General features: G+C 36.7%; 1 protein-coding gene across 1 annotated transcript in view; it reads left to right on the top strand.

Annotated features, from left to right (window-relative positions):
- The window catches only part of SLC30A4 (solute carrier family 30 member 4), a 29,096-nt gene extending 13,226 nt beyond the window's left edge, over nucleotides 1-15,870 (top strand). Inside the window, exons 4-8 of the mRNA XM_082845276.1 lie at nucleotides 8,162-8,315; nucleotides 9,783-9,984; nucleotides 10,700-10,805; nucleotides 11,590-11,724; nucleotides 12,341-15,870. Coding sequence (XP_082701402.1) covers nucleotides 8,162-8,315; nucleotides 9,783-9,984; nucleotides 10,700-10,805; nucleotides 11,590-11,724; nucleotides 12,341-12,495 — 752 coding nt within the window. The 3' untranslated portion in view covers nucleotides 12,496-15,870. The remainder of the gene's footprint in view (nucleotides 1-8,161; nucleotides 8,316-9,782; nucleotides 9,985-10,699; nucleotides 10,806-11,589; nucleotides 11,725-12,340) is intronic.
- The last annotated feature ends 9,710 nt before the right edge of the window (nucleotides 15,871-25,580 follow it).

Raw genomic sequence — 25,580 nt, 5'->3', positions numbered from 1 at the left:
ACATCTGGTTTATTACTGTGTTGTTGAATTTGCTTTGTTTTAATGGCATGGGTGGTAGGACAGGAGTTGGTTTTTTCTTTGTTGATTTATTTTGTAAATCTGTAAAACATGTCACAAAAGTCAAAAATTATTTTTTAAAAGAAAAGATTTACTCAGAGAAGCCTCGCTTTCATTCTGTCCCCTCCAACCCATCCTCCTGCCCCACTCCTAATTAGCAATCATTTTAATTAGTTTCTGGCCTGTCCTTCCAGCATTTCCTTTTGAAAGTATAAGGAAATACATATATATGTTCATATCCCGCTCCCTGCCACACTTTCTTATGCAAAGGCAGCATCCTGGAGGTGTGTGTCTGTGAATGAGAGTCAGATAATAGTAGCACCATACCCTAAATTTTCTTTTTGTTTTCTCATAACACTTTATACATGCCTAATAGCATTTATCACATTTTTATAGATATTTTTCTGAAACAATGTCTCCTTCTAGACCATGAATTAAGTAGGGACAGGAACAGAAAATATTAAACTCCATGGGTCTGGCACTAATAAGTGCTGTATAAGATATCATTAATCAAATTGTTGCGTATTCAAGCTGATTAAATATGGTTATGAAAACTGAAACAGATAATCTAGTATAGCTCATGATCCACAAATCATTTGTGTTTGGGTTAAATTAAACCAATTTCTAAACTGGGAGTAGGAGTATTTTTGAAATTTTGGGACAAAAATATTTGGGACTTGAAAACATTTATCTGTAATTCTGAATCTGTTTATGCTCACAAACTATAAAAAATTATTTGATCTGTAACATAGCTGGGTTATATAGCCTGGCTTATAGGTCCTTTGGACCAATTAAGAAACTAGTCAGAAGGGAATTTCTTCTTCCTTATCTCAGTCAGGGGCTGATCCTATTTGTTTTGGTACTTAACCTCTTTTAGAGTTTTGTGGTTAAATTGTCTTTGGTTCACATCTGAGATCTGCACTTTTACTAGCTGTATGACCTTTGGAAGAATGATTTAATCTAAGTATGGGTTTTTACTGTAAAATACGGATGATAATGTATAAGTTCCTAACATGGTACCTGGCACAGAGTAAATTCTCAGTAAAAGTTAGTTCCAGTCTTCTTTTCCTTCCCTCTTCTACCTGCCGGTTTATCATCTTACCCAGACTTTTTATATCTCTCAAAATGCTCCATGCTCCAAAACTACCTGCCTTCCCCCCTCCCCCTAATCGGAATTCTTATCCTCTTAGCAAAACTGTCTCAGCTAGGTAGGAGGAGAATAAGATGATTCACCCTGATGATTAAATAACAATTTTTAAAGATGTGCTTTTTAACTCAGGTCTTTGGTAACATTTGGGACAATATAACAAAATTTATTTTAGCAAAAATCATTCAGTCAAGGTGAGAGAAAGGTAGTTTTAGATTTGAGGGGTAAGCCAAACTCACTGTCCCAGGAGTCAGGTCCATTCTGTTGGTACTTTCTTTCCTTCATGTGAACTCAGAGATTGTGTAAAATCATTCAAGGTTTTTCTTTTTCTTCTTTCTTTATCACACTACACTGAGCTACAATGGCAGCTCTTTTGTGGGAAGAGGGAGAGCAGGGTAGGAACTACATGTGAGTTATTTTTAAATGCCTGGATTTATTTGACTTTGGGTATGTCTTCTTATTCTGGAAGCTACTAAAACTTAGAACTTCTTGAAGCCACACTGTAGGAGAAATCCCACAAATCCTTAGGAAGAATAGCCTATGTCTCAGGGGACATGCTATTCTAAAGAGAACAGCCCAATCCCTTGCTTGCTTTCTACTTTTATCTTTCTCTGTGGATTATGAGTGTAATTGACTTTATTTATATGACTATTCCAGTTCTTGGGCTGAAGAGACTACATGGATTAGATAAAGATAGTGACCATGTGAAAGGACCGTAGTAAGCAGAGTTGTCTGTATTTGAAATAAAAAGCAAGATTTACTTTGGTAATAAGATCATCAGCCTAGGTTAATAATGAAGTGGCAGTGCAGGGATCTTTAGTAGCAGTGTGTCATTCTACTGAACAAAGACCTTGGCAGATCTGACTAGATGATGGTTGTCCTGAGGTAGGTATATGGTTATAATGCTAGTTCTACGTAGTTTGTTATTTTTCTCCTGATACTTACTAAAGGAACAGAAAGTATTCAGCTAAAAAATCTCTTCCCCCATACATGCAGCAAAAAAAAGCCCCACAATGCTTCTCCCTAGTGATTCATTTTAACAACTTCCTCCCACCCCTGACAAGAGTTATTCCTATTAGTTATAGTCACATCTTAGAGTTATTTCATATCACATGAATATCTATAGGAAAAGAATAGGTACATGCTAGAAATGGGAATTTTTACTGAGGCAGGAGTAAGACATGAGTGAGGTGGTCAACACTGGATGGCCAAAAGTCAACTTAAGCACACTGGGCACCTTGGGTGTGGGCTATAGGGAATGGTATGAAGGCAGGAAACAGGAGGTGATTCAGAGTAGGAGGTGAGAGGATCCAAAGACAAACTTTGCAGTTTAGCTTAGCATTCTGGTGGCAACAGTGGGCCCCTGAAATCCTACATGATGTCTTTATCCTGAGTGCATCCTCATCTGTGGATGAGGTGAAATTAAAATACTATCAATAGTTTGGAGGTCCTAGGCAAATCCAGTACAGCCCACTGATTTCCTTCTTTTCTCCTTCCTATCTGCTTTTAGAAGAATGTAGAAAAGAGAAATAGCAAAAAGAAAGTAGAAGAGAGACTATGTCTCCACTTTCCTTCCCTATTCATTTTTATAGACCTCTGAAACCTGAACTTTAGATGTTCACTATGAGGCAACAGAAAGACAAGTGTAATATAGTTTAAGGGAAATACACATTATTGGCATCATAGCATTAGCAAAGATAACAGTTATGATAGGCCAGTACATCTAGGCAGCACTCGTTAAAAAGCAAATATGCTTGAGTTGAGTGTGGTTTACATAGTTGAAGCAGATTGTTACTCATACACTGAGTAGGTGCTCAAAAGTTACCTGTTGAATGAATGAGTAATGTTATAAGGTGGGGAGACAGGCAGTAAATATGTACATAAGCACAACATAATCATAAATTGTATTAAATGCTGTGAAGAGAAAGAATAAGGTACTATGATGGAGAATAACAGGATGTCAGAGAAGGACTCAATATTCTTCATGTGAACCTTGAAAACCTCTAGTTTTGGCAATTTATAGATGTGTTAAAATGTGCAATAAACATTTTTCATATTTTATCCTATCAAAACTTGATAATCATCTGTGTTTTCTCCCATTTAATTTTTGCTCTTACTATTTATTAGCCATTCAAATCAAAACTGTTTATTCTCTGTATGCGAAATTCACGGTATATTTTGGTCTTTATTATATCATTGACTATAAACATTTGTTTAGATTTCAGCTGAAAAAAAAAACCCAAGTGATGTTATAACAAAAAACACATATTCATTCATCTTACTCCATCCTCCAATGCTACAGTTTAGCCAGGTGGAGTGATATAATTATTTGTGTGTAGAATAAAATAGCAAAATATGTTAGAACTACTATAATAATAGGTTTCTAGAATTTCCATAAAAATCTATTTCAAGAGTTTTTCATTTATGCTAAATTTCCATTTAGTCAAGTTTGTCCAAAATGAATAGGGTAGTAACTTTCACAGAAATCCAGTGTTTCATTTATGAAAGTTCCTGGGTCTCCTTTAGAAAATGAAAAATCCACCTGTTGTGCACTCCTTTCATCTTGAAAAATTTTACTGTATGTTGTGTGACCAGATACCAGCCCAGGGCAACAGGGCAAGAATGAGAAGACTGGAGCAAGTTATAATTTGGTTGTTGATTGAAAGCTTCCTTCTCTCTTAAATGTTGTGGGAGAAAAAAAATCCTGCCTATATTTATCTGCATTCCATCATATTTAAAATACTATGAAAAAAATTCAAACACTAATTAGTTCTACTCATGATATTTCACCAAAGTTTAATTTATTCACAGTGAAAGAGCTTTTTGTTCATTTTATCAGAATGATCACACAACTACTATTAGGAATTTTAGCTATATGGTATTACTGTGCCTTATACTTCTCAATTATAAATCTCAGCCCTAAAAATCTACTTAAAATTTTGAGTTTTTTTTGCTTTTGCATTTATCAGTATTCTGTTTAGAAGACATTTTGACAGGTCATTAGAATAAAAAAATAACAGATGAATGTCTTTGCTTTTCACCAGGGAAACTAGATATGAGGCATATTCCTATTAATTGCTGAATAAGGCATATCTTTAATAACAATATCCTAATATGTCATTTTGGGAATTTCTAGGAATCAGTTGAATTCCATTACTCTTAACTAGGGGCAGGCATTAGGATCCTTTGTGCTACTTACATGGGTGAAAACTGTGTGGTGGAAAACTGAGTTTTCAGCTGCAGGGACCTAGGGCCTTCAAAGGGTGGGAATCCTCCTTGTCAAGAGCTTTGTTTATGCTTTAGTTTGACTTTCATTTTACTTTATTTTGAATGTGGTTTTGCCTTATCTGAGGGTTCACAAAAAGATCATTTTCAGTGTTTAGGAAAACTATCACTGGGATGTGGGTGTTGCCAGATTTAGCTTGCTCTCTCTCTCTCTCTCTCTCTCAGGATGACAGTATGTCTGAAATATTGCAGGGGACATACTTATATAGAAAAAATTAGTTGTTTATCTGAAATGAAGATTTAACTGGGCATCCGCTATGTTATCTGGCAGACCTACTAGGGTAACAATATATCTTATCATCCAAACTAGGACACTTTTGAGAGTTAAATGGGACACTTTTAACAATTATGCCAGGACAACAGGCATAACTTGGAACTATCTGGGAAAACTGGAAAGTATGGCCAACCTAATTACAAGGGGTTTTGAAATTTTTAATTATTGGTTTTAGATTTTCATAAGCAATCACATCTCTGTCATTAACTTGTATAGCTGTTAATCTTTATGAAGTATATTGCTTTATAATTTCATATTAAAAATTTGATTAAGGCACCTTTAAAACTTTGGTGTCCTAACTGCTAGCTAGCTTCAAGCTTGACACAGGGTTAGAGTTCTCTTCTTTTTTTTTTTCAGAAGAGTTTGAGAAGGATTGATATTTTTTACATACCAATATTAAAGAGAATTAAAGTTCTCTTTCTTCATGAGTAAAATGAGGAGCCTACCGTTAGTACATGAGATTTTATAGTTCAAAATTTTTAAATTATTTCTTTTCTTTATATTATTTATATATGTATATGTTGCCATCAGCAGTTATAACTTAAGACAAGAAATTCCATGTGTTTTCAGTCTTATATTTGGCTTCTTTTTCTTTTTAATTTATTTATGTGTTTTTTTTGGCTGCGTTGTGTCTTCGTTACTGCACACGGGCTTTCTCTATTTGCCGCAGGCGAGGGCTACTCTTTGTTGCGGTGTGCCGGTTTCTCATTGCTGTGGTTTCTCTTTGTTGCAGAGCACAGGCTCTAGGCGCACAGACTCAGTAGTTGTGGCACGTGGGCTCAGTAGTTGTGGTTCACGGGCTCTAGAGCACAGGCTCAGCAGTTGTGGCACATGGGCTTAGTCGCTCCGCGGCATTTGGGATCTTCCCCGACCAGGGCTCCAACCCGTGTCTCCTGCATTGGCAGGCGGATTCTTAACCACTGCACCACCAGGGAAGTCCCTATTTGGTTTAATTCTTTTCTTTTAACCTATTCTTGTTTTGGGGGATTTAGTAAATAATTATTGTTCATATTTAGCTTTACCTTCTGAATTGTATATATACCCCTTTCTCTTCCCTTGCTCAGCCTAACTAACTTTAGTCTACAGATCCATCCACAAATATATGAGTACATGTTACATGCCAGCCTTTCTGCTGAATGCTACAGTAAATGTGATGTGGAATGTAACTTGGTTATATCCTTAGGGGCTTAGAGTCTAGACTTGATATGGTAGTCTCTCCACAGCTTTGTATATTTCAGTTGGGGTTTTTTTTCTCTGCCTTCTTCAAGCCTGTGTCTCCTATGAAGTATGATAATTAGTATATCAGGAATACATGAATCATGGTTTTGAATAGGAGTTGTATGTTTTTTGTCTTATTCCAGTGCCTGTTGATGCACAGCATTTTATTAGGGTTTTGGCTACATTAATGAAATGTCTTTGGGAAAAAACTTTCTACTGCTAGATAGTTCTTCTGTGTTGTAATTTATGAGGTGGAATAAAAATGATCATAGTCCAATATACTTGAACTGCCTTTAACCTTTGAGCAATGAGTTGACCCAGATAACAATTTTCCAGATTGTTTTAACTTTTAACACTTAAAAGTTTAATATCTGGTTTCTTTAAAGAAAAAAAATTTGTGTATTTTCTTGCTATTATTGTTTTGAGTGTCAACACTAGTTTTATATAATAATTATTTTAAAATGTACATTGCCCTATTTTTATTATTTTGAAAAGATATAAAATTATTTCTACTTCATACTCACATGGTAGAAAACTCACATGGTATAAAAGCATATATAGTGCAAAGTCATCCCTGTCTCCTAGCCACCCATTTTCCTCATAATCAGTTTTTATCAGTATTTTGTATATTCTTCCAGAGTTTGCATGTACAGATCATTATTTATATATTCTCTTTCTTCTTTTTGCACAAATGCTAACATACCATACTGTTGTATACTTTTCTTTTTTCACATAACACTGTTATTTTGAAGATGACTCCTTACCAGAACATAAACAGCCTAATGTTTTTCTCCAAGCTGCATAGTATTCCATGTTACAAGGCCCCTACTAATCACTTTTTTTAATTGTTTTCACTTGTTTGCTATTATATACAATGTTTGATAAATAGCTTCATAACATACCTCATTTTGCACATGTGCAGCTCAGTTGGCAAGAGTGTGTATATCACTCCTGGAAAAGGAAATCCTGAGTCAAAGTGCATTCATACATGCCTTAAAATATGGGTTTGTTTTTCTTTAGTCTAAAGGTAAATGTGTTTATAGTAAAAACTTAAAACTTTTCAAGCGTTACCAAAAGGAATAAAGTGAAAAATAAATTCCCCAAACTCTTAGTCTCACTTCTCAGGTATAACATTTTCTCGTCTTTCTTGTGATTATCAATTTGCCTGATTTTTTTTCTTTTTTTTAAATATAAATGAACCAACAAGGACCTACTGTATAGCACAGGGAACTATACTCAATATTTTATAATAGCCTATAAGGGAAGAGAATCTGAAGAGGAATATATATATATCACTCTACTGTACACCTGAAACTAACATGATATTGTAAATCAACTATACTTTAATTTTTTAAAAATACATATTTATATATATGACTCTATGGTATCCCATTATATGTATATACCATAATTTATCCATTAAGTTCCTCATTGGTGGGCATTTAAGATGTCTCCAGATCTTTTTTTATACTACAGACAAAGCTACAGTAAAAAACCTTGTAGATACCTTTGCATACATTTGGATGTGTTTCTACTGGATAGATTTTTAGAATATAAGGAATATATGCATTTTAAAATTTTATTAGTTTTACTAACTGCCCTCCAAAAAGATAGTTCTGTTTTATACTTCCACCAGTATATCTTTGCTAACTATGGCTGTTATCAAACTTTTTAATCTTTGCCAATTTAGTAAGGGGCAAAAAGGAATTCTTACTTGAATTTCTTGTATTATGATTGATTTTGATAAATTAGCCATTTCTGTTTATTTTCTGTGTATTACTATTTGTGTCCTTTACCCATTTTTCTTATGGGTTGTTCACTTTTTTATTGATTTGTAAGTATACTCGTCTATGGGGAAATTAGCCTGTGGTCAAGTATGTTACAAATTTTATTCTCAGTTTTTTCATTTTTTTTATCATGTGTATAGTCTGTAAATATACATAATTTGACCCTAAAGAGATGAGGAGAAGGCGGGGAGTGGTGGGAGTGAATTAGTGGAGGATGCAAAGCAAACTACTAATCACTTTTTAAGTAGGAAGAATAATATGACAAAAATAATGTAGTGCTTTTATCTCCTTAGAGGAAAGAAGATATAAGTAAGAGATTGTACAGTATTTCGTATATATAAAGTATAATGACCATTCTGCAAATGTATTTATTTTTTATATTTTTCCCTCCAGAGGTATTGTCAGCTATGATTAGTGTGCTGTTGGTGTATATACTTATGGGATTCCTCCTATATGAAGCTGTCCAAAGAACTATCCATATGAAATATGAAATAAATGGAGATATAATGCTCATTACCGCAGCTGTTGGAGTTGCAGTTAATATGATGTAAGCTCTATTTTTTAAAAAATTTTAATAGACTTTATTTTTTAAAGCAGTTTTAGATTCAAAGCAAACTTGTGCGGAAGGCACAGAGCTTTCCCATATATACCCTGCCCGCCCCCCACATGCATAGCCTCCCCGGTTATCATATCCCCCACCAGAGTGGTACAGTTGTTACAAACCATGAGCCTACACTGACACATCATTATAGCACAGAGTCCGTAGTTCACTTGAAGGTTCTCTCTTGGTGTTAAACTCATTCTATGAGTTTGGACAAATTTATAATGACATGTATCCACCATTATAGTATCATATACTCTATATTTTTTTCACATTAATATTTTCAAGTACTGTGAACTTAGAGACTATTATGTATGCATTCAGTAGCCTGCAGTGATATTTTAATGTATTTTAAAGTTATGTAGTACATTAATTTTTCTTCTAAATGTTAATAAAACACTATTGAAATTACAAATTTCTCATGGGTTTGCTCAGGTATACTGAAGTTTGCCTAACAATCAGGAATTTAAGTAGGACAAAGTTTTTTTTAACTTTTATAATATTTTTATTTTAATAAGATTTTTTTGTAACTACCAACTTTTTTTCCTAAAAACTACAAAATCTTTAAGTTACATACCTAATCATTTGGACCAGGGGTCAGTAAACTTTTTATGTAAAGGGTCAGATTATAAATATTTTAGGCTTTGAGAGCCATACAGCCTCTTTGGCAGCTACTTAACTTTGCGGCTACAGAACAAAAGCACCCACATTCAGTATGTAAACAAATGAGCATGGCTGTGTTCCAATAATACTTTATTTACAAAAAAAAAAAAACTTATAAAAACAGGCAGTGAGCCAACTATGGTCTACAGACCATGGTTTGCCAATCCCTGTGCTAGTGGCCTCCATTAATACTTAGAATAAAATCAAAAGTTTTTACCATAGCCACCCCTCCAACTCATCTCCCAACACTCTTGCTCACTTTATTCTAGCCACCATGGCTGTCTTGCTTTTTTAAGCACATACACATACAGCACATTTTCATCTTAGGGCCTTCGCCCTGGTGTTCCTTCTGCCTAGAACACTCTTCCACCACCATTTGCTTCCGGACTTCATTCGAGTCTCTACTCAGAATCTTAGTGAGGCCTTTTCTGATCACTCCCCATCACTCTCCACCTCCTTGCAATGCTTTACTTTTCTTCAAAGCATTCGCGTTGCCCACCAGTACATTATGTATTTATTTGTTAATTCTCTGCCCTCTCTACTAGAACATAAGTTCCATAGGGATAGGGATATGTCTGACTTAGCACTGTTTTGATCCCAACACCTAGAACAGTACCTGATACATAATAGGTGCTCAAATATTTATTAAATGAATGAGTTCCATGTTGCCTCATTAGTGTCTGATTAGTAACAAATATTTCTGTCAATAATATTAGGAAGAATAATAATCTTTTCTTTTATTTTTAACAGAATGGGGTTGCTATTGAACCAATCTGGTCACCATCATGCCCATTCCCACTCCCTGCCTTCAAATTCTCCTACCACAGGTTCTAGATGTGGAGAGAACCATGGGCAGGATAGCTTGGCAGTGAGAGCTGCATTTGTACATGCCTTGGGGGATCTGGTACAGAGTGTTGGTGTGCTAATAGCTGCATACATCATACGATTCAAGGTAACATGATTGCTAGTATTTTTATTTTAAAATATATATTTAATTTCAACATTAAAACTAAAGGTGACTGTCTTATCAGTATACTAGACACCTGTGCCAGTCCTATTCATTTTGCATTATGCAAGCATACTTGAACTATCAGTATATCTCTTTTATTAGCACCAAACACAATAGTATCAACCTCACGGGGTAACTTATCTGTTGGCTTTGGTGGTGCCTTCACTGAAGAACTCAATTCTAAGCCTTGTCACTCAACTGCTAGGTACTGGAATGTGCACTGGAGTGCTCTGGAAATCCAGAGATCTGAGTTCTAGTCTTGGCTCTGCCTTTAATGCTTTGACCTTGAGCAGGTCCCTCAACTCTAAACTTGAGTTCCCTCCTCTTTAATATGAGGGGCTTAGACCAGATGGATGGCTGCTAAAACTCCTTCCAGCTCTGATAGTCTATGGTTCTGGGTGGAAGATTTAGAGAAAGCACAGAGGAAAACAGTGGAACAAATGACTAAACTTCTGGAAATACAATAGGTTTCACAAAGAAAGGCATTTAAACAGTCTAGGAAAGAGTGAAGACGTTTCTCAATTGGCATTATCCAAGTTTTAAAGATGTGCTCCAGTCCTGCTAAAGAACAGGGGACAGAGTATGCCTTACTTTGCTTTACAGACTGTTTTATGACTGTCTGTATTTAATCACGCAATTTTGATCTGTCATTTTTCAGCCAGAATACAAGATTGCTGATCCCATCTGTACATATGTGTTTTCATTACTTGTGGCTTTTACAACCTTTCGAATCGTATGGGACACAGTAGTTATAATACTAGAAGGTAAGATTTCTAGTATCCCCACTGTGGGTTTATTATTTCCCTAAATCAGATTGGGGCTGTTGGTGAGGGGCAGGAATACTCCAGGGTAGGAGCCATGTCTTTCTCTTTACTGATACTTATTAGTCTATAATACCACCTTACATGTAAAAAACATGTGAGAGTCAATGCACTCTCCCATCTATTACCCATTTGATCCTTATAATAGCCAAGAAAAGTAGGCAAGGCAGACATTATTATTCCCATTTACCAACAAGAAAATTGAGGCTCAGCGAGGTAACATAACTTCATTAAGGTCATGCTGCTAATAAACTGTGGACCTAGGACAAGAATGCAGCTCATGATTCTTAATACAGTTATGTTTAATAATTTATTTATTAAGTCTGTAATTCCCATTTAACTTGCTATTCTATTTCCAGCATCCCTGCCTTACTGATATTAAGTATAAGCATTTAACTATAAGTTCTCAGAAGTAGGTTTATCTTTAGTGTATGTTCGTTTTTCTTTTTTGTCTATCCTAGCTTGTTTATTAGATGAAGTCATCTGGTTTGAGTGACATTTCTTTTTAGTGAGAATGAACATTTTCTAAGTATTTATTAACCTCTTGTATATATCCTGCTATATGTGTGCATAGTTTATCTTAAAGTTTTAATATATTTTAAAGTGTTCATTTAAACTGAATTTGGTAAAGCCATTTGGTTTCTTTTTTAAAAAAAAATGTCCTATTAGTAATATATAAATGTTTTCTCAAAATAACCTTTATTTATAAATGATACATTCTGAATAGGTGTACCAAGCCATTTGAATGTAGACTATATCAAAGAAGCTTTGATGAAAATAGAAGATGTATATTCAGTGGAAGATTTAAATATCTGGTCTCTCACTTCAGGAAAACCTACTGCCACAGTACATATACAGCTAAGTATGTTGCTGACGGTGAATGCTGGGGTTGGTGGACTTCTATCTTTGGAATCAAACATCTGTGCTTATGATTAAATAGGAAGACTTTTCTGATGGAAAGATATGTTTTAAGGGAAGGGTGAGGCTCTTCAGAACGTGAGTTGCAGGTCAATTTATTGTTGGCAGAGCAATAATTTTCTATCTCTTTGATGAGATATTACAAATTGATTTTTTCCCTTCAGATAAAAGGCACAAAGTATATTTACCATGTTTTTTCTATATAAGGAAAGCTAAACTCTATGTTTTTATTTCTTTAAATCATTTCACAGCTTTTTATTTTTTTATCAAAATAATACATGTATATGGTTTATTTTAAAAACTACAAAAGATGAAAGACTTGTAATTGATGTCTAGTATTTTTTCTCTACCCAAGAGTGGAATAGAGAGATTGGAATAATGAGAAGTCATTCTGCCTTTGTAAACTGAAATACTTCTCTAACAGAATAGCTTCAAGAGGGTAGAAATCAAACTAATAAAAATCTGTTCACAGTATAATAAGATTGTTTTTGCCCTTTGTCTTGTTCACTAATGTGTAACTGTATACAATGAATAGTAATGATATTTTCTTGACCTTGCAGTTCCTGGAAGTTCATCTAAATGGGAGGAAGTACAGTCCAAAGCAAAGCATTTACTATTGAACACGTTTGGCATGTATAAATGTACTATTCAGCTTCAGAGTTATAGGCAAGAAGTGGACAGAACTTGTGCAAAGTGTCAGAGTTCCAGTCCCTAACTGTATACATTTTGGAGACTACCGCCTTATTTATCCTGCAGTCACAGATGTAAGAGCAATAAATGCACACCTAAATGAGAAATGGAATCCCTGACAGCTGTGTCAGTATCAAGCACCGGTCTCTCAAAACAGTCACTCTAGCCTGACAGTGCTACTTTCTGTTTAATGGCAAAATGAGACTTCACCATGATTTTCAGATGAAGATGTTTCTAAAACACTGTTTACAGAATGAGACATGACTCTACAGATACCTCATAGAAGACAATCCGAGACCGTACTTCATTAATTATGACAGTACATGTCTTAAAGGAAGCATCAAGAATTCAGTATTTGCATTTAAAAATCCTTTTTAAAGGCCATTTTATATCAAGCCAGTGCTGGAAAACTGAATTTTTTTATTATGTAATCTTGAACCCAGCTTCTGGAATTTGACACCCAGCTCTCTTTTTACCAAAATTATTTCTCAGCAGATTTCAGAAAGTACTACTAATTATCCAGAGAGTGGAATAAGCATGTATTCCTAGAGTTTCAGAAATGTTTGATTTCACAAATAAGTCTTAATCTTACTGTTAACAATTTGTAATCAATTTTTTCCAGACGTTACAGGGTTTTGAATCTCAAAGTTAGCATTTTTGGTTATTTGTAACCTTATCAGAACCAAATCTTTACATATTGTGGTCACTGTCATTAAATTGTTTAGGAAATATTTTCAATATTATTCTGAATAGCAGAAGTTAATCATAAACTCAAATTACTATATGATAATTTAAAACAAAATATGGGAGTGAGGATGGGGTGTGGAGTTTCAGATTTAAGTCTTCCCGAAATCACCTGTTGTTCATGGAATTATTTTAAGAACAGCAAGAGACTGCAAAAGGTAAACAATGATCCTCTGTCCTTTTAAGAACTGCTTTACCTTTTGTACAGAAAGTTTGCTTGGTACCTTGCTTCCTTCCTGCTTCCATACCAGTTAATCTGTGTGAGCCCTTTCAGGGTAAAACTCTGGGAAGCTAAGGTTCAGTGTGCCCTTCACCTCTCATGTGTAGATTAACCACATTCCTCCAGAGAATTTTGGCTGGATGATATGAATTAGGGATTCTCCATGGAATCCAGAAACCCTAGGATGTAATTTTGAAGTTTTTCCAATAATAATACCTTAACAGAAACTCCCAGAGGGATTGGGGCAAGATATTACTCTGAGAAAACAAAATTTTCAAGGGTTTTTGACCTTGTGTGTGTGTTTTTTAAAGCAGGGGAATGGGGATGGACATGAAATCTGTGTTGTAGGGAGGCTAAGCATAAAAGTTTTCAGAGCAAATGCAACTAATTGGTAACAGTTGTGTTAAAGAGGCAGCTGTGAATATTCATGTTTCATTTTGCAACTGTTGGTTTTGAGATTATCTTTATGCACATTAGAAATCCATTTTCAAGAGGAACAGTTTCTTACCCCAAGAATGGATATGGTTCTTTGACTCCTCAGAATCAGAGTAGAGTGTACTAGACAAGTTGTGAACTGAAATCCCAGGTGGGCATGCAGTTGACTGCTGATATAAATGAAGAATAGGAAGCAGATTTCATCTTCCTACCAAGAAACTCACTATGTGATAAACCTAAGATAAAACCTAGATTTACCTAAAAATTTATTGAGTTGATGGTATCCAATAAAAGGGTTGATGAGGATTAATGGCTCCTAATAAAACCCAGTGTCTGTTGAATTGAATTGAAAATTCACTTTATGGGATTCTTACTGTGAATCTATTTAAAATAATGCTTTGAATTTTTCAAAAATTTCAGTAGCATATAAACTGTTTAAATCAAAATAAATATAAAATTAAAATACAGAGGGCAAGTAAGAATAAATGAGAGGCATTTCAGTGGACATCTGGGTATTTATGGACTTTGAGTACCTAGCAAGAGAAACGAAAAGAATATGCGTTATATATGCTAATTATGCTAATGAATTTCCCCATATTTGCTAATTGTTCCTCATATCTTTGGAGCTTGTTTCTTGTAAACTTTCCTTTATCTTAAATAGCTATATATGACTTTTCATGATGACCCATTCCTTGGAAAGTTATTTGATGAAACAGTCTAAAATCCATTTGAGGATTGAAAGGATCCTCTTGTAAAATGCAGAAACACTGAAAACTTTTGTAGATTTTAATTATAGTGTTCTCCTTAAAGTGAGGTACACATGAAGTTTCCTGTGCTTTGCTTTTTGTAGCAAAGACTATAGACTTTGTACTTGTACTCCACTGGGTCTGTAAGATTTGAGGATTGATAGATTTAACTTTTTGTAACTTCACAAGACCCACAGAGAGGGATGTGAACTTAGCAGATACGACCAGGAACTGCACAGCTGGTCTGTCCTTCACCTGCTTAGTTACAGCACTAAGTTACACTCCTCAGCCAGCCCTCAGAAAGGGCTTTCCATTGTCCTGGGAAAGGCAGTGGCTGTTTGGATAAATACCAAGCATTGTTAATATTGCACGGAAAACATCACAACACAAAAACTGGGCAGTTCTTCATTGCAATGTATTTCAGTTAACATTTGCAAATAATCAGAGTTACTTGTGTATATAACCTGTGTTTCACAGCTCTGGCCAGATGCAGCATTTTGATTTATTTTAGGAAAAAAAACCTATTGTTTCATTAATGACCATGCTGCTTTAGAAATATAATGTGGGAATGCAGTTGAGTAAGGCATATTTCAGAAGGCTTTGAAATGCAGAACCAGTAGTGCTTGTAATTCCTCCATACATTTTCCATTAGCTATTTCTTGTATAATGTGAGCCCAGATTTTCACAACTTGCAGCTCCCATCAGTATTATTTGCCAAATCACTGGATTTCTTATTTTACTGTTTTCAAGTTTGGGTGCTTTGTTCCCATTTTTCTAAAACTAGTTTTCTGCTCTTAGGAGTCTCAATGTTCTGGTTCTGTCTCTTGAACCCAGGTGTCCTCACCGACAGTGTTTGTCTTTAGTAGAATTTTCCCAGAATAGACTCAGGCAGGATCAGATACTTGAGCTTCCCTTTCATTTTAATGTGAGGAAAAACCATCTTTCAGAGACAAAGCACCACTTATAAATGTGTTTCTGGGTAGGGAAGAACCTTGTTTTAAACAGCTGGTTGTTCCTGATCCAGATTTCTCTGCATGCTGAGCTCTATAGAGTAAGTGTGGTAGAAGTGGATGCACTATACAACAAACAGCACGCCAAGATCACTGCTGATAAGACTCGGGGTTGTGTTTCTCAAACCACCACTCTTACTACTTTAGAAGAGAGAAGAATTCACTTCTGAAACAAGCACAATTAGCTAAATTTATTTTCTTCTTATGTGTTTATATTAATTGGTTCACCGTAATGAATAAGGCGTTCTTACAGGGCTTCAGATTTATGTTAACAGATCGCTAGCCAGGGATATTGTGATGTTGATAGGAGCACGCAAATTGGAGAGAAGAATTATTGTGAGAGTTCCTCGGTGTTGAATTGTGTGTGTGCAACTGGGTTACACATTCGGGCCAGCCTGTCATTGAATTCTTGCTTACAAAAGGTTTAACCCGTTCTTCCAGTCATGTGGTGAGGACCAACAAACATTTTCTGAGTTTTGGTAAGATTGGAAAACATTATGGAGACTTTCCCAGGTAAACCTGTGACAGTGTCAATTTAAATATTGCAATTAAGTATATTACGAAATAACTGCAACACAAAATTGAAATGTGCCAGTATGTCAGCTTTGCGCCTGAAAAATAATGTATATTTGGAAAGCTTATGCTTCTCTAAATAAATGTATGTTAATAAGTAAGCCATATCACAGTTTAAGAAATTGTATATACTTTTCCATATACACCTTCAGAAACTAGGTATTTTGCATAATGATTGATTTTAGAAAGATTTTGAAGCTGGAGTTTGTCCATGTAATTTAAGATCGAAGTACAGTATATGTATATGTACTGTATTTGCAATTTGCAAATTGTAATTTCCTATACATTTATTAAATAAAGTATTGTTTTGCCATGTGGTTTATTAAAAAATGAAAGTGTACATTGCCTTAAATTTCTAGGCTTTTTAAATTGAATAAATAATCATAATAGGCCTTAAAAGATAATCTTCTTAGAAAGAAAAGCATTGGAAAATAGATTTTAACCTATCTAGTTTTATTTATTTATTTTTAATTAATTTATTTTTTGGCTGCGTTGGGTCTTCATTGCTGCACGTGGGCTTTCTCTAGTTGGGGCGAGTAGGGGCTACTCTTTGTTTTGGTGCACGGGCTTCTCATTGTGGTGGCTTCTTCTGTTGCAGAGCATGGGCTCTAGGCATGCGGGCTTCAGTAGTTCTGGCACGCGGGCTCAGTAGCTGTGGCTCGCAGGCTCAGTAGTTGTGGCGCACGGGCTTAGTGGCTCCGCGGCATGTGGGATCTTCCCAGACCAGGGGTCGATCCCGTGTCCCCTACCTTGGCAGGCGGATTCTTAACCACTGCGCCACCAGGGAAGTCCCCCTATCTAGTTGCATAATCTCTGATTGTAATGCCTTTTAGATGTTTACGAAATAACATCTTCCAGATAGGATAAAAGAGAGATTAGAAGAACCTTTACTTTTTATATCAATCACTTTTAATGTCCCTGCAGCCCCAGCAACAGTGGCAGACAGGAAAGAAAGAGGCCCTAGCGGGAGTGAGTTTGGTGAGGACCATCGGGAAGTGTGAGCGTTGCGACCTGAGGAGCCTCCAACGGTGCAGACCAGGGGTCGGCGGCACGCCTCACAGGCCCGTCTGCCAGCCTGTTTGTATGGCCCAAAGAGCTGAGGGTGGTTTTCTCATTTTTTTAATGGTTAAAAAATCAGAATAATAATATTTCATGAGGTGAAAATTACGTAAACTTTAAATTTCAGTGTCTGTAAATAAACTCACTGAACCCATCCACACGCATTCAACCATGGCTGCTCTCTCATGCTGCAGTGGCAAAATTGAGTAGTTGTGACAAATATAAGATATTTACTATCTGTCCCTTTATAGAAAAAGTTTGCTGGCCTCTGGTGTACCCTATCGTACCATTTTAGGGCCATAACAGCATAAATGGATGCAGCAAGCTCTTGTAGAGCCCCCTTGGAAGTTTCTGTGACTGGTTGATCTGACGGCTACCCAAGTCACCAAAAGGTCTTCTCCTCCCTTTACCTTTTTTCTTTTCTTTATCCGCCTTGGAGTTTGGGGCCGAAATATAGGGAAAGAGTAGCAAGATTTCAAATATTACCTACGTACCATATGTTCTATGTAATGTTCAGCAGCAAAGCCATTTTATACCCAGAGCACCATGATCACCAGCATCATTTAAGAATATTCTTTGGGACTTCCCCGGTGGTCCAGTGGGTAAGACTCGGAGCTCCCAATGCACGGGGCCCAGGTTCGATCCCTGGTCGGGAAATTAGATCCCACATGCATGCCGCAACTAAGACCCCACGCAGCCTAAATAAATAAGTAAAGTATTTCTTAAAAAACTATTTTTCGACGTAAAGCTTATTCACCTGAATTTTTAAATTTCTCACTTAAGTTATGACAAAAAAATGAAGGAAATAAACATGTATATATGTTGAATACCTTATGTAGTTGGTGCCAACTGGGAGTTCACAAACAAAAAACATTTTATCTGCTAAGTAAATTGAAAATTGGCTGTCAGTCTTTTAAAAGAGTATGTTCTTTAGAGTTTTCCAGTTACCTAGCTAGTAAAAGACAACTATTTTTGAAAACAGTAATAAAGACAGTTTTAGATAAGTTATACCAGTAAATACTGATATGTTACATATTCTTTGTGATTATATACCTAGCTCTATTTGTTTTTGATGTGTTATATTTTGGGGTCCATGTCAGATGCTAAAACAAATCCTAATCTGGGCTACCAGCCATACAAACTCTCATTTATGCTAACCTTTCAGCTTTATTTAATATATTAGAATAACATTTTTATTATAATTCAGTTCCAACTATGATCTATTATAATTGCTATAAGCTGTGAAATAAACTAAGCATAAATAGGGATTACGAAGCCTTAGGACATCTCTATGTGAATCGTGTTTAAGATTAAGATGTTTAAACCTCCTAAGATTATAAGGTTCAGTGAAATATAACCAAAGATGTCATTTTCAAGCAGCACTCTGGTTTAAGGCTCTCATGTAACTTTTACAGAATGTAAACTGTAAAGTTTGGCCAGTGGGTATTATCCAATAAACATGAAGATGATACTTTGTAAGTTACCAAATAGCTTCGATGTCTCCTGTCCTGGACTTTTCAAAGACTTATTCTGGTTTGATTTTAAATTCCTATTGTCTGTGTTTCACTTGCCCGTTTCTGCACATTGGTTTGTGGGTTGTTGTTGTGGGTTGTTTTTGTTTTTTCTTTTTTAATTTTTTATTATTTTTTAACATCTTTATTGGAGTATAATTGCTTTACATTGTTGCTGCTGTATAACAAAGTGAATCAGCTATACGTATACACATATCCCCATATCCCCTACCTCTTGTGTCTTCCTCCCTCCCTCCCTATCCCACCCTTCTAGGTGGTCACAAAGCACCGAGCTAATCTCCCTGTTCTATGCAGCTGCTTCCCACTAGCTATCTATTTCACATTTGGTAGTGTATATATATATATATATATATATATCCATGCCACTCTCTCACTTCGTCTCAGCTTACCCTGCCCCCTCCCCGTGTCCTCAGGTCCACTCTCTATGTCTACGTCTTTATTCCTGTCCTGCCCCTAGGTTCTTCAGAACCATTATTTTATTTTTAGATTCCATATATATGTGTTAGCATACATTATTTGTTTTTCTCTTTCTGCCTTACTTTACTCTGTATGACAGTCTCTAGGTCCATTCACCTCACTACAAATAACTCAATTTATTTATTTTTATGGCTGAGTAATATTCTATTCTATATATGTGTCACATCTTCTTTATCCAATCATCTGTCGATGGACACTTAGGTTGCTTCCATGTCCTGGCTATTGTAAATAGTGCTGCAATGAACATTTTGGTACATGACTCTTTTTGAATTATGGTTTTCTCAGGGTATATGCCCAGGAGTGGGATTGCTGGGTCATGTGGTAGTTCTATTTTTAGTTTTTTAAGGAACCTCCATACTGTTCTCCATAGTGGCTGTATCAATTTATATTCCCACCAGCAGTGCAAGAAGGTTCCCTTTTCTCCACACCCTCTCCAGCATTTACTGTTTGTAGATTTTTGATGATGGCCATTCGGACCAGTGTGAGGTGATACCTCATTGTACTTTTGATTTGCATTTCTCTAATGATTAGTGATGTTGAGCATCTTTTCATGTGTTTGTTGGCAATCTGTATATCTTCTTTGGAAAAATGTCTATTTAGGTCTTCTGCCCAGTTTTGGATTGGGTAGCTTGTTGTTTTGATATTGAGCTGCATGAGCTGCTTGTATATTTTGGAGATTAATCCTTTGTCAATTGCTTCGTTTGCAAATATTTTCTCCCATTCTGAGGGTTGTCTATTTGTCTTGTTTATTGTTTCCTTTACTGTGCAAAAGCTTTTACGTTTCATTAGGTCCCATTTGTTTATTTTTGTTTTTATTTCCATTTCTCTAGGAGGTGGGTCAAAAAGGATCTTGCTGTGATTTATGTCATAGAGTGCTCTGCCTATGTTTTCCTCTAAGAGTTTGATAGTGTCTGACCTTACATTTAGGTCTTTATTCCATTATGAGTTTATTTTTGTGTACAGTGTTAGGGAGTGTTCTAATTTCATTCTTTTACATGTAGCTGTCCCGTTTTCCCAGCACCACTTATTCAAGATGCTGTCTTTTCTCCATTGTATATTCTTCGCTCCTTTATCAAATTTAAGGTGACCATATGTGCATGAGTTTATCTCTGATTCCGCCAGCTCCATTTTTCTTTCTCAAGATTGCTTTGGCTATTCGGGGTTTTGTGTTTCCATACAAATTGTGATATTTTTGTTCTAATTCTGTGAAAAATGCCATTGTTAGTTTGATAGGGATTGCACTGAATCTGTAGATTGCTTTGGGTAGTAGAGTCATTTTCACAATGTTGATTCTTCCAGTCCAAGAACATCTCTCCATCTGTTTGTATCATCTTTAATTTCTTTCATCAGTGTCTTATAGTTTTCTGCATACAGGTCTTTTGTCTCCATAGGTAGGTTTATTCCTAGGTATTTTATTCATTTTGTTGCAATGGTAAGTGGGAGTGTTTCCTTCATTTCTCTTTCAGATTTTTCATCATTAGTGTATAGGAATGCAAGAGATTTCTGTGCATTAATTTTGTATCCTGCAACTTTACCAAATTCATTGATTAGCTCTAGTAGTTTTCTGGTGGCATCCTTAGGATTCTCTATGTAGAGTATCATGTCGTCTGCAAACTGACAGTTTTACTTCTTCTTTTCCGATGTGTATTCCTTTTATTTCTTTTTCGTCTCTGATTGCTATGGCTAAAGCCTCCAAAACTGTGTTGAATAATAGTGGTGAGAGTAGGCAACCTTGTCTTGTTCCTGATCTTAGTGGAAATGGTTTCAATATTTCCCATTGAGAACGATGTTTGCTGTGGGTTTGTCATATATGGCCTTTACTATGTTAAGGTAAGTTCCCTCTATGCCTGCCCTCTGGAGAGTTTTTTCATAAATGGGTGTTGAATTTTGTCAAAAGATTTTTCTGCATCTATTGAGATTATCATATGGTTTTTATCCTTCAGTTTGTTAATACGGAGTATGACATTCATTTATTTGTGTATATTGAAGAATCCTTGCATTCCTGGGATAAACCCCACTTAATCATGATGTATGATCCTTTTAATGTGCTGCTGGATTCTGTTTGCTAGTATTTTGTTGAGGATTCTTGCATCTATGTTCATCAGTGATATTGGCCTATAGTTTTCTTTTTTTGTAACATCATTGTCTGGTTTTGGTATCAGGGTGATGGTAGCCTCATAGAATGAGTTTGGGAGTGTTCCTCCCTCTGCTGTATTTTGTAAGAGTTTGAGAATGATAGGTGTTGGCTCTTCTCTAAATGCTTGATAGAATTCGCCTGTGAAGCCATCTGGTCCTGGGCTTTTGTTTACTGGAAGATTTTTAATCACAGTCTCAATTTCAGTGCTTATGATTGGTCTGTTTATATTTTCTATTTCTTCCTGGTTCAGTCTCGGAAGTTTGTGATTTTCTAAGAATTTGTCCATTTCTCCCAGGTTGTCCATTTTATTGGCATATAGGTGCTCGTAGTAATCTCTCATGATCATTTGTATTTATGCAGTGTCAGTTGTTACTTCTTTTTCATTTCTAATTCTGTGGATTTGAGTCTTCTGCCTTTTCTTCTTGATGAGTCTGGCTGATGGTTTATCAATTTTGTTTATCTTCTCAAAGAACCAGCTTTTAGTTTTATTGTTCTTTGCTATTGTTTCCTTCATTTCTTTTTCATTTCTTTCTGATCTGATCTTTATGATTTCTTTCCTTCTGCTAACTTTGGGGTTTTTTTGTTCTTTCTCTGATTGCTTTAGGTGTAAGTTTAGGTTGTTTATTTGAGATGTTTCTTGTTTCTTGAGGTAGGATTGTATTGCTATGAACTTCCCTCGTAGAGCTGCTTTTGCTGCATCCCATAGGTTTGGGGTCATCGTATTTTCATTGTCATTTGTTTCTATGAATTTTTTGATTTTGTCTTTGATTTCTTCAGTGATCTCTTGATTATTTATTAGTGTATTGTTTAGCCTCCCTGTGTTTGTATTTTTTACAGATTTTTTTTCCTGTAATTGATATCTAGTCTCATAGCGTTGTAGTCGGAAAAGATACTTGATACGATTTCAATTTTCTTTAATTTACCAAGGCTTGATTTGTGACCCAAGATATGCTCTGTCCTGGAGAATGTTCCGTGAGCACTTGAGAAGATAGTGTATTCTGTCGTTTTTGGATGGAATGTCCTATAAATATCAATTAAGTCCATCTTGTTTCATTCAAAGCTTGTGTTTCCTTATTTATTTTCATTTTGGATGATCTGTCCATTGGTGAAAGTGGGGTGTTAAAGTCCCCTACTATGATTGTGTTATTTTCGATTTCCCCTTTTATGGCTGTTAGCATTTGCCTTATGTATTGAGGTGCTCCTATGTTGGGTGCATAAATATTTACAATTCCCCAGTGGGTAAGGTTGATTCAGTGTAGGCTTCCTGGTGGAGGGGACCGCTGCCTGTGTTCTGGCAGATGAGGCTGGATCTTGTCTTTCTGGTGGGTAGGACCACGTCTGGTGGTGTGTTTTGGGGTGTCTGTGAACTTAGTATGGTTTTAGGCAGCCTCTCTGCTAATGAGTTGGGGTTGTGTTCCTGTCTTGCTAGTTGTTTGGCATGGGGTGTCCAGCACTGTAGCTTGCTGGTTGTGGAGTGGAGCTGGGTCTTAGCGTTGAGACGGAGATATCTGGGAGAGCTTTCTCCAATTGATATTACATGGGGCCAGGAGGTCTCTGTTGGTCCAGTGTCCTGAACTTGGCTCTCCCACCTCAGAGGCTCAGGCCTGACACCCCGCCGGAGCACCAAGACCTTGTCAGCCACACAGCAGTGAATGTGGCGGTCTCCATTATGAAGTCAGATTACGAGGGTCTACAATAGCTGTTCAGCTAGAACAGGCTGACTTGGTAGCACTTTGTCTACGAGGTTGTCTCCAGCAGCTGGTGGCTAAAAGCGTAGGTCTCAGCATGTGCGGCCAGAATCTTAAACGTTTATATAGAGGTCTTCACTGGGTTCAGTCACGGATTCGGTACAGAAGGTCTCAAGAACACCTTACTCTCTCAAGGTTGTGTGCTTGAAACAGCTCCTAAGCCTGAGGATCTACAAGCTGCAGGAAGACGAGACAGCCGGGGGCGGCCTGAAAGCCGTGATTCTTGCCACGAACCCTGCTGCTGCCGTCGTGGAATCCGGCTTCCCCTGCCGCTCTGCAATGAGTTTTCAGTGAAGCTTTCTCTCTGTGCTGATGAGATTCATGCTACCTGAGTTGCCCAAAGCCACAGAGCTCTTAAATGTTGGGGCGGGGATACAAACCCAGCAAACCTGGCTCCAAGGTCGGTGTCATCTCACCCTGTCTGAAGCAAGGTCCTGGAGAAACACCCCACTGTGTGTGGCAGACAGCACGCAGGACCAATTTTTTTTTTTTTAACACTTTTTTTCACTTTAACAAAATGCTGACAGTATGGGTAGGTTTTTCTCCAAAATATATTGAGGTATTTCTTGTTAAGAGAGTAGGATTTTTTTAAATAGGAAACTTTTAGAGACCTCATGAAACAAGGCTAGCCCTAGAGCAAGACAGACCACCTCTGTTCCCTTGACTTTCCTAGGATTGAGGCTCTGTCCCCACCTTCTTCTATCACCTTTCCCCTACTTCCTTTCCAGAAGAAACTTGCTAACAGCATAAAGGTAACAGCGATATTTACCTCTGAACAGTGATTGCATTGAATGTTTGGCCTCAAACTTCAGAACTGGGATGAAGATAAGAGTTTCCTGGACTTCCATTCACTAATTATCATATTCAACTGTGAAGGCTACAAGGCAAATCCTAGTTCCAACAGGTTTTAAATCAGCTACAGCTTGACCAGAGTTTCAGTATTATTAGAACATGAGCCTATTCCATCCTCTCTTTGCTTTTTTGTATAAGAATATTTTCCAAAGCCCAGAATATTTTTAAATCCCCTGAGACAAAGTATTACAGAATTTATAGTGTTTTAACCATTGATATATATTTGGTTTTAGAAGCATTCTCATCTTTAAGATACAATGATATTGAAATCGGGACATCTCAAAAAGTTGGTTCAACTGGTTGGAAATTTTTTTTTTTCTAGAGTAGATTGAGACTATTTCCAGATGCTGATTTTATAAGCATTCAACTAAGAATTGCTCTTTGAAGGTCACCTCCCTACCACTGAACATGTTACGGAATAGCACACGAAACTCCTACGTATTTTTAAAATTAAACAGGAAATTAAACAATATTATGTTTTTGGAGAGCACGTTGAGCCATACGGTCACCCCTATAGATAGATCACGCTCCCATTAGGGATGGCTTGAGAAACTGGCCTGAAGGATAAAGCCCATCCTCTTGGTAAAAACACACAAAATCCTTCTAATTGGTGACTGCTGACTTCTCCACCCACAGTTCCATCCTCTCCATGACTGCCATCCTACTTCCCATGCATCAGCCATACCAAACCACAGTCAACTTTTGGTTAATGGGGGAAATAATTGCTAACATGTATTGAGCCCTTCAGACACTGCCCTTCAGACACTGCCTTACTGCCCTTCAGACACTGCGCTGTGCACTTTTTATGTATTATTTAACCCTCGTGATGGTACTTTGAAGAATATTATAATATTCATTTTGCAAATGAAGGAACTGAGATCAGAAAAGGTTAAGTGACTTGCCTGAAGTCCTATAGGTGGAGCAGTAATGCAGGAATAGAAGCCACAGACAACTCTTTAATATAGTTGTAACTAGTAAACATGTAGTACAAAAGGGATGCAATGTAGACTAATGTAGTTACAATCACAACCAAGTTTTAATAATAGATGTATAAAAGTAATAGAAGTATAATAGTTTAGGAACATTCAACCTTATATAAGTTCATGCATGATTGGCAAAAAAGTAGCCAAAAGTTTACTCTGTTTCTTGAGTTCTTGTTTTTTGAGGTACGAGAATGGCACTTAATAGGGTCCCAGCATGTTCCCTTCATTGGCCCTTCCTGTCCTTATTCCTCAGCCCTCACAGCCATGACTGGGAAGGGTTGGGATCCAAGCCACAGGGCTTGGACTCCTCCTGGCCTTCCCTCTGTAGCCAGCCACTCCTCTAAGGCCAGGACACTGCATTTCCCAGTCCACACCTGGTCTTGTTTGTGAGGGGGGTGGGGGCAGTCCATGTTACAGTCAACATACCATGGTACCCACTGGTCACAGCAGCCCCCCAAATCTTAAGTCAATTCATGCATGGTTTGGGGGGAGGGAAGGAAGGCTAAATTAAGAAGGGGCTGTGCCCACCAGTCAGCCATCACCAAGACAGGACAGAGACAAACAGCTCAGAAATGCTGCATAGAGAATGTGAAC

This window comes from Leucopleurus acutus (assembly GCF_964270905.1).
Source record: "Leucopleurus acutus genome assembly, chromosome: 1".
Taxonomy (NCBI): Eukaryota; Metazoa; Chordata; class Mammalia; order Artiodactyla; family Delphinidae; genus Leucopleurus; species Leucopleurus acutus.
Note: the sequence above shows the minus strand (reverse complement) of the source record. Positions and strands in the feature narration are given on the sequence as shown.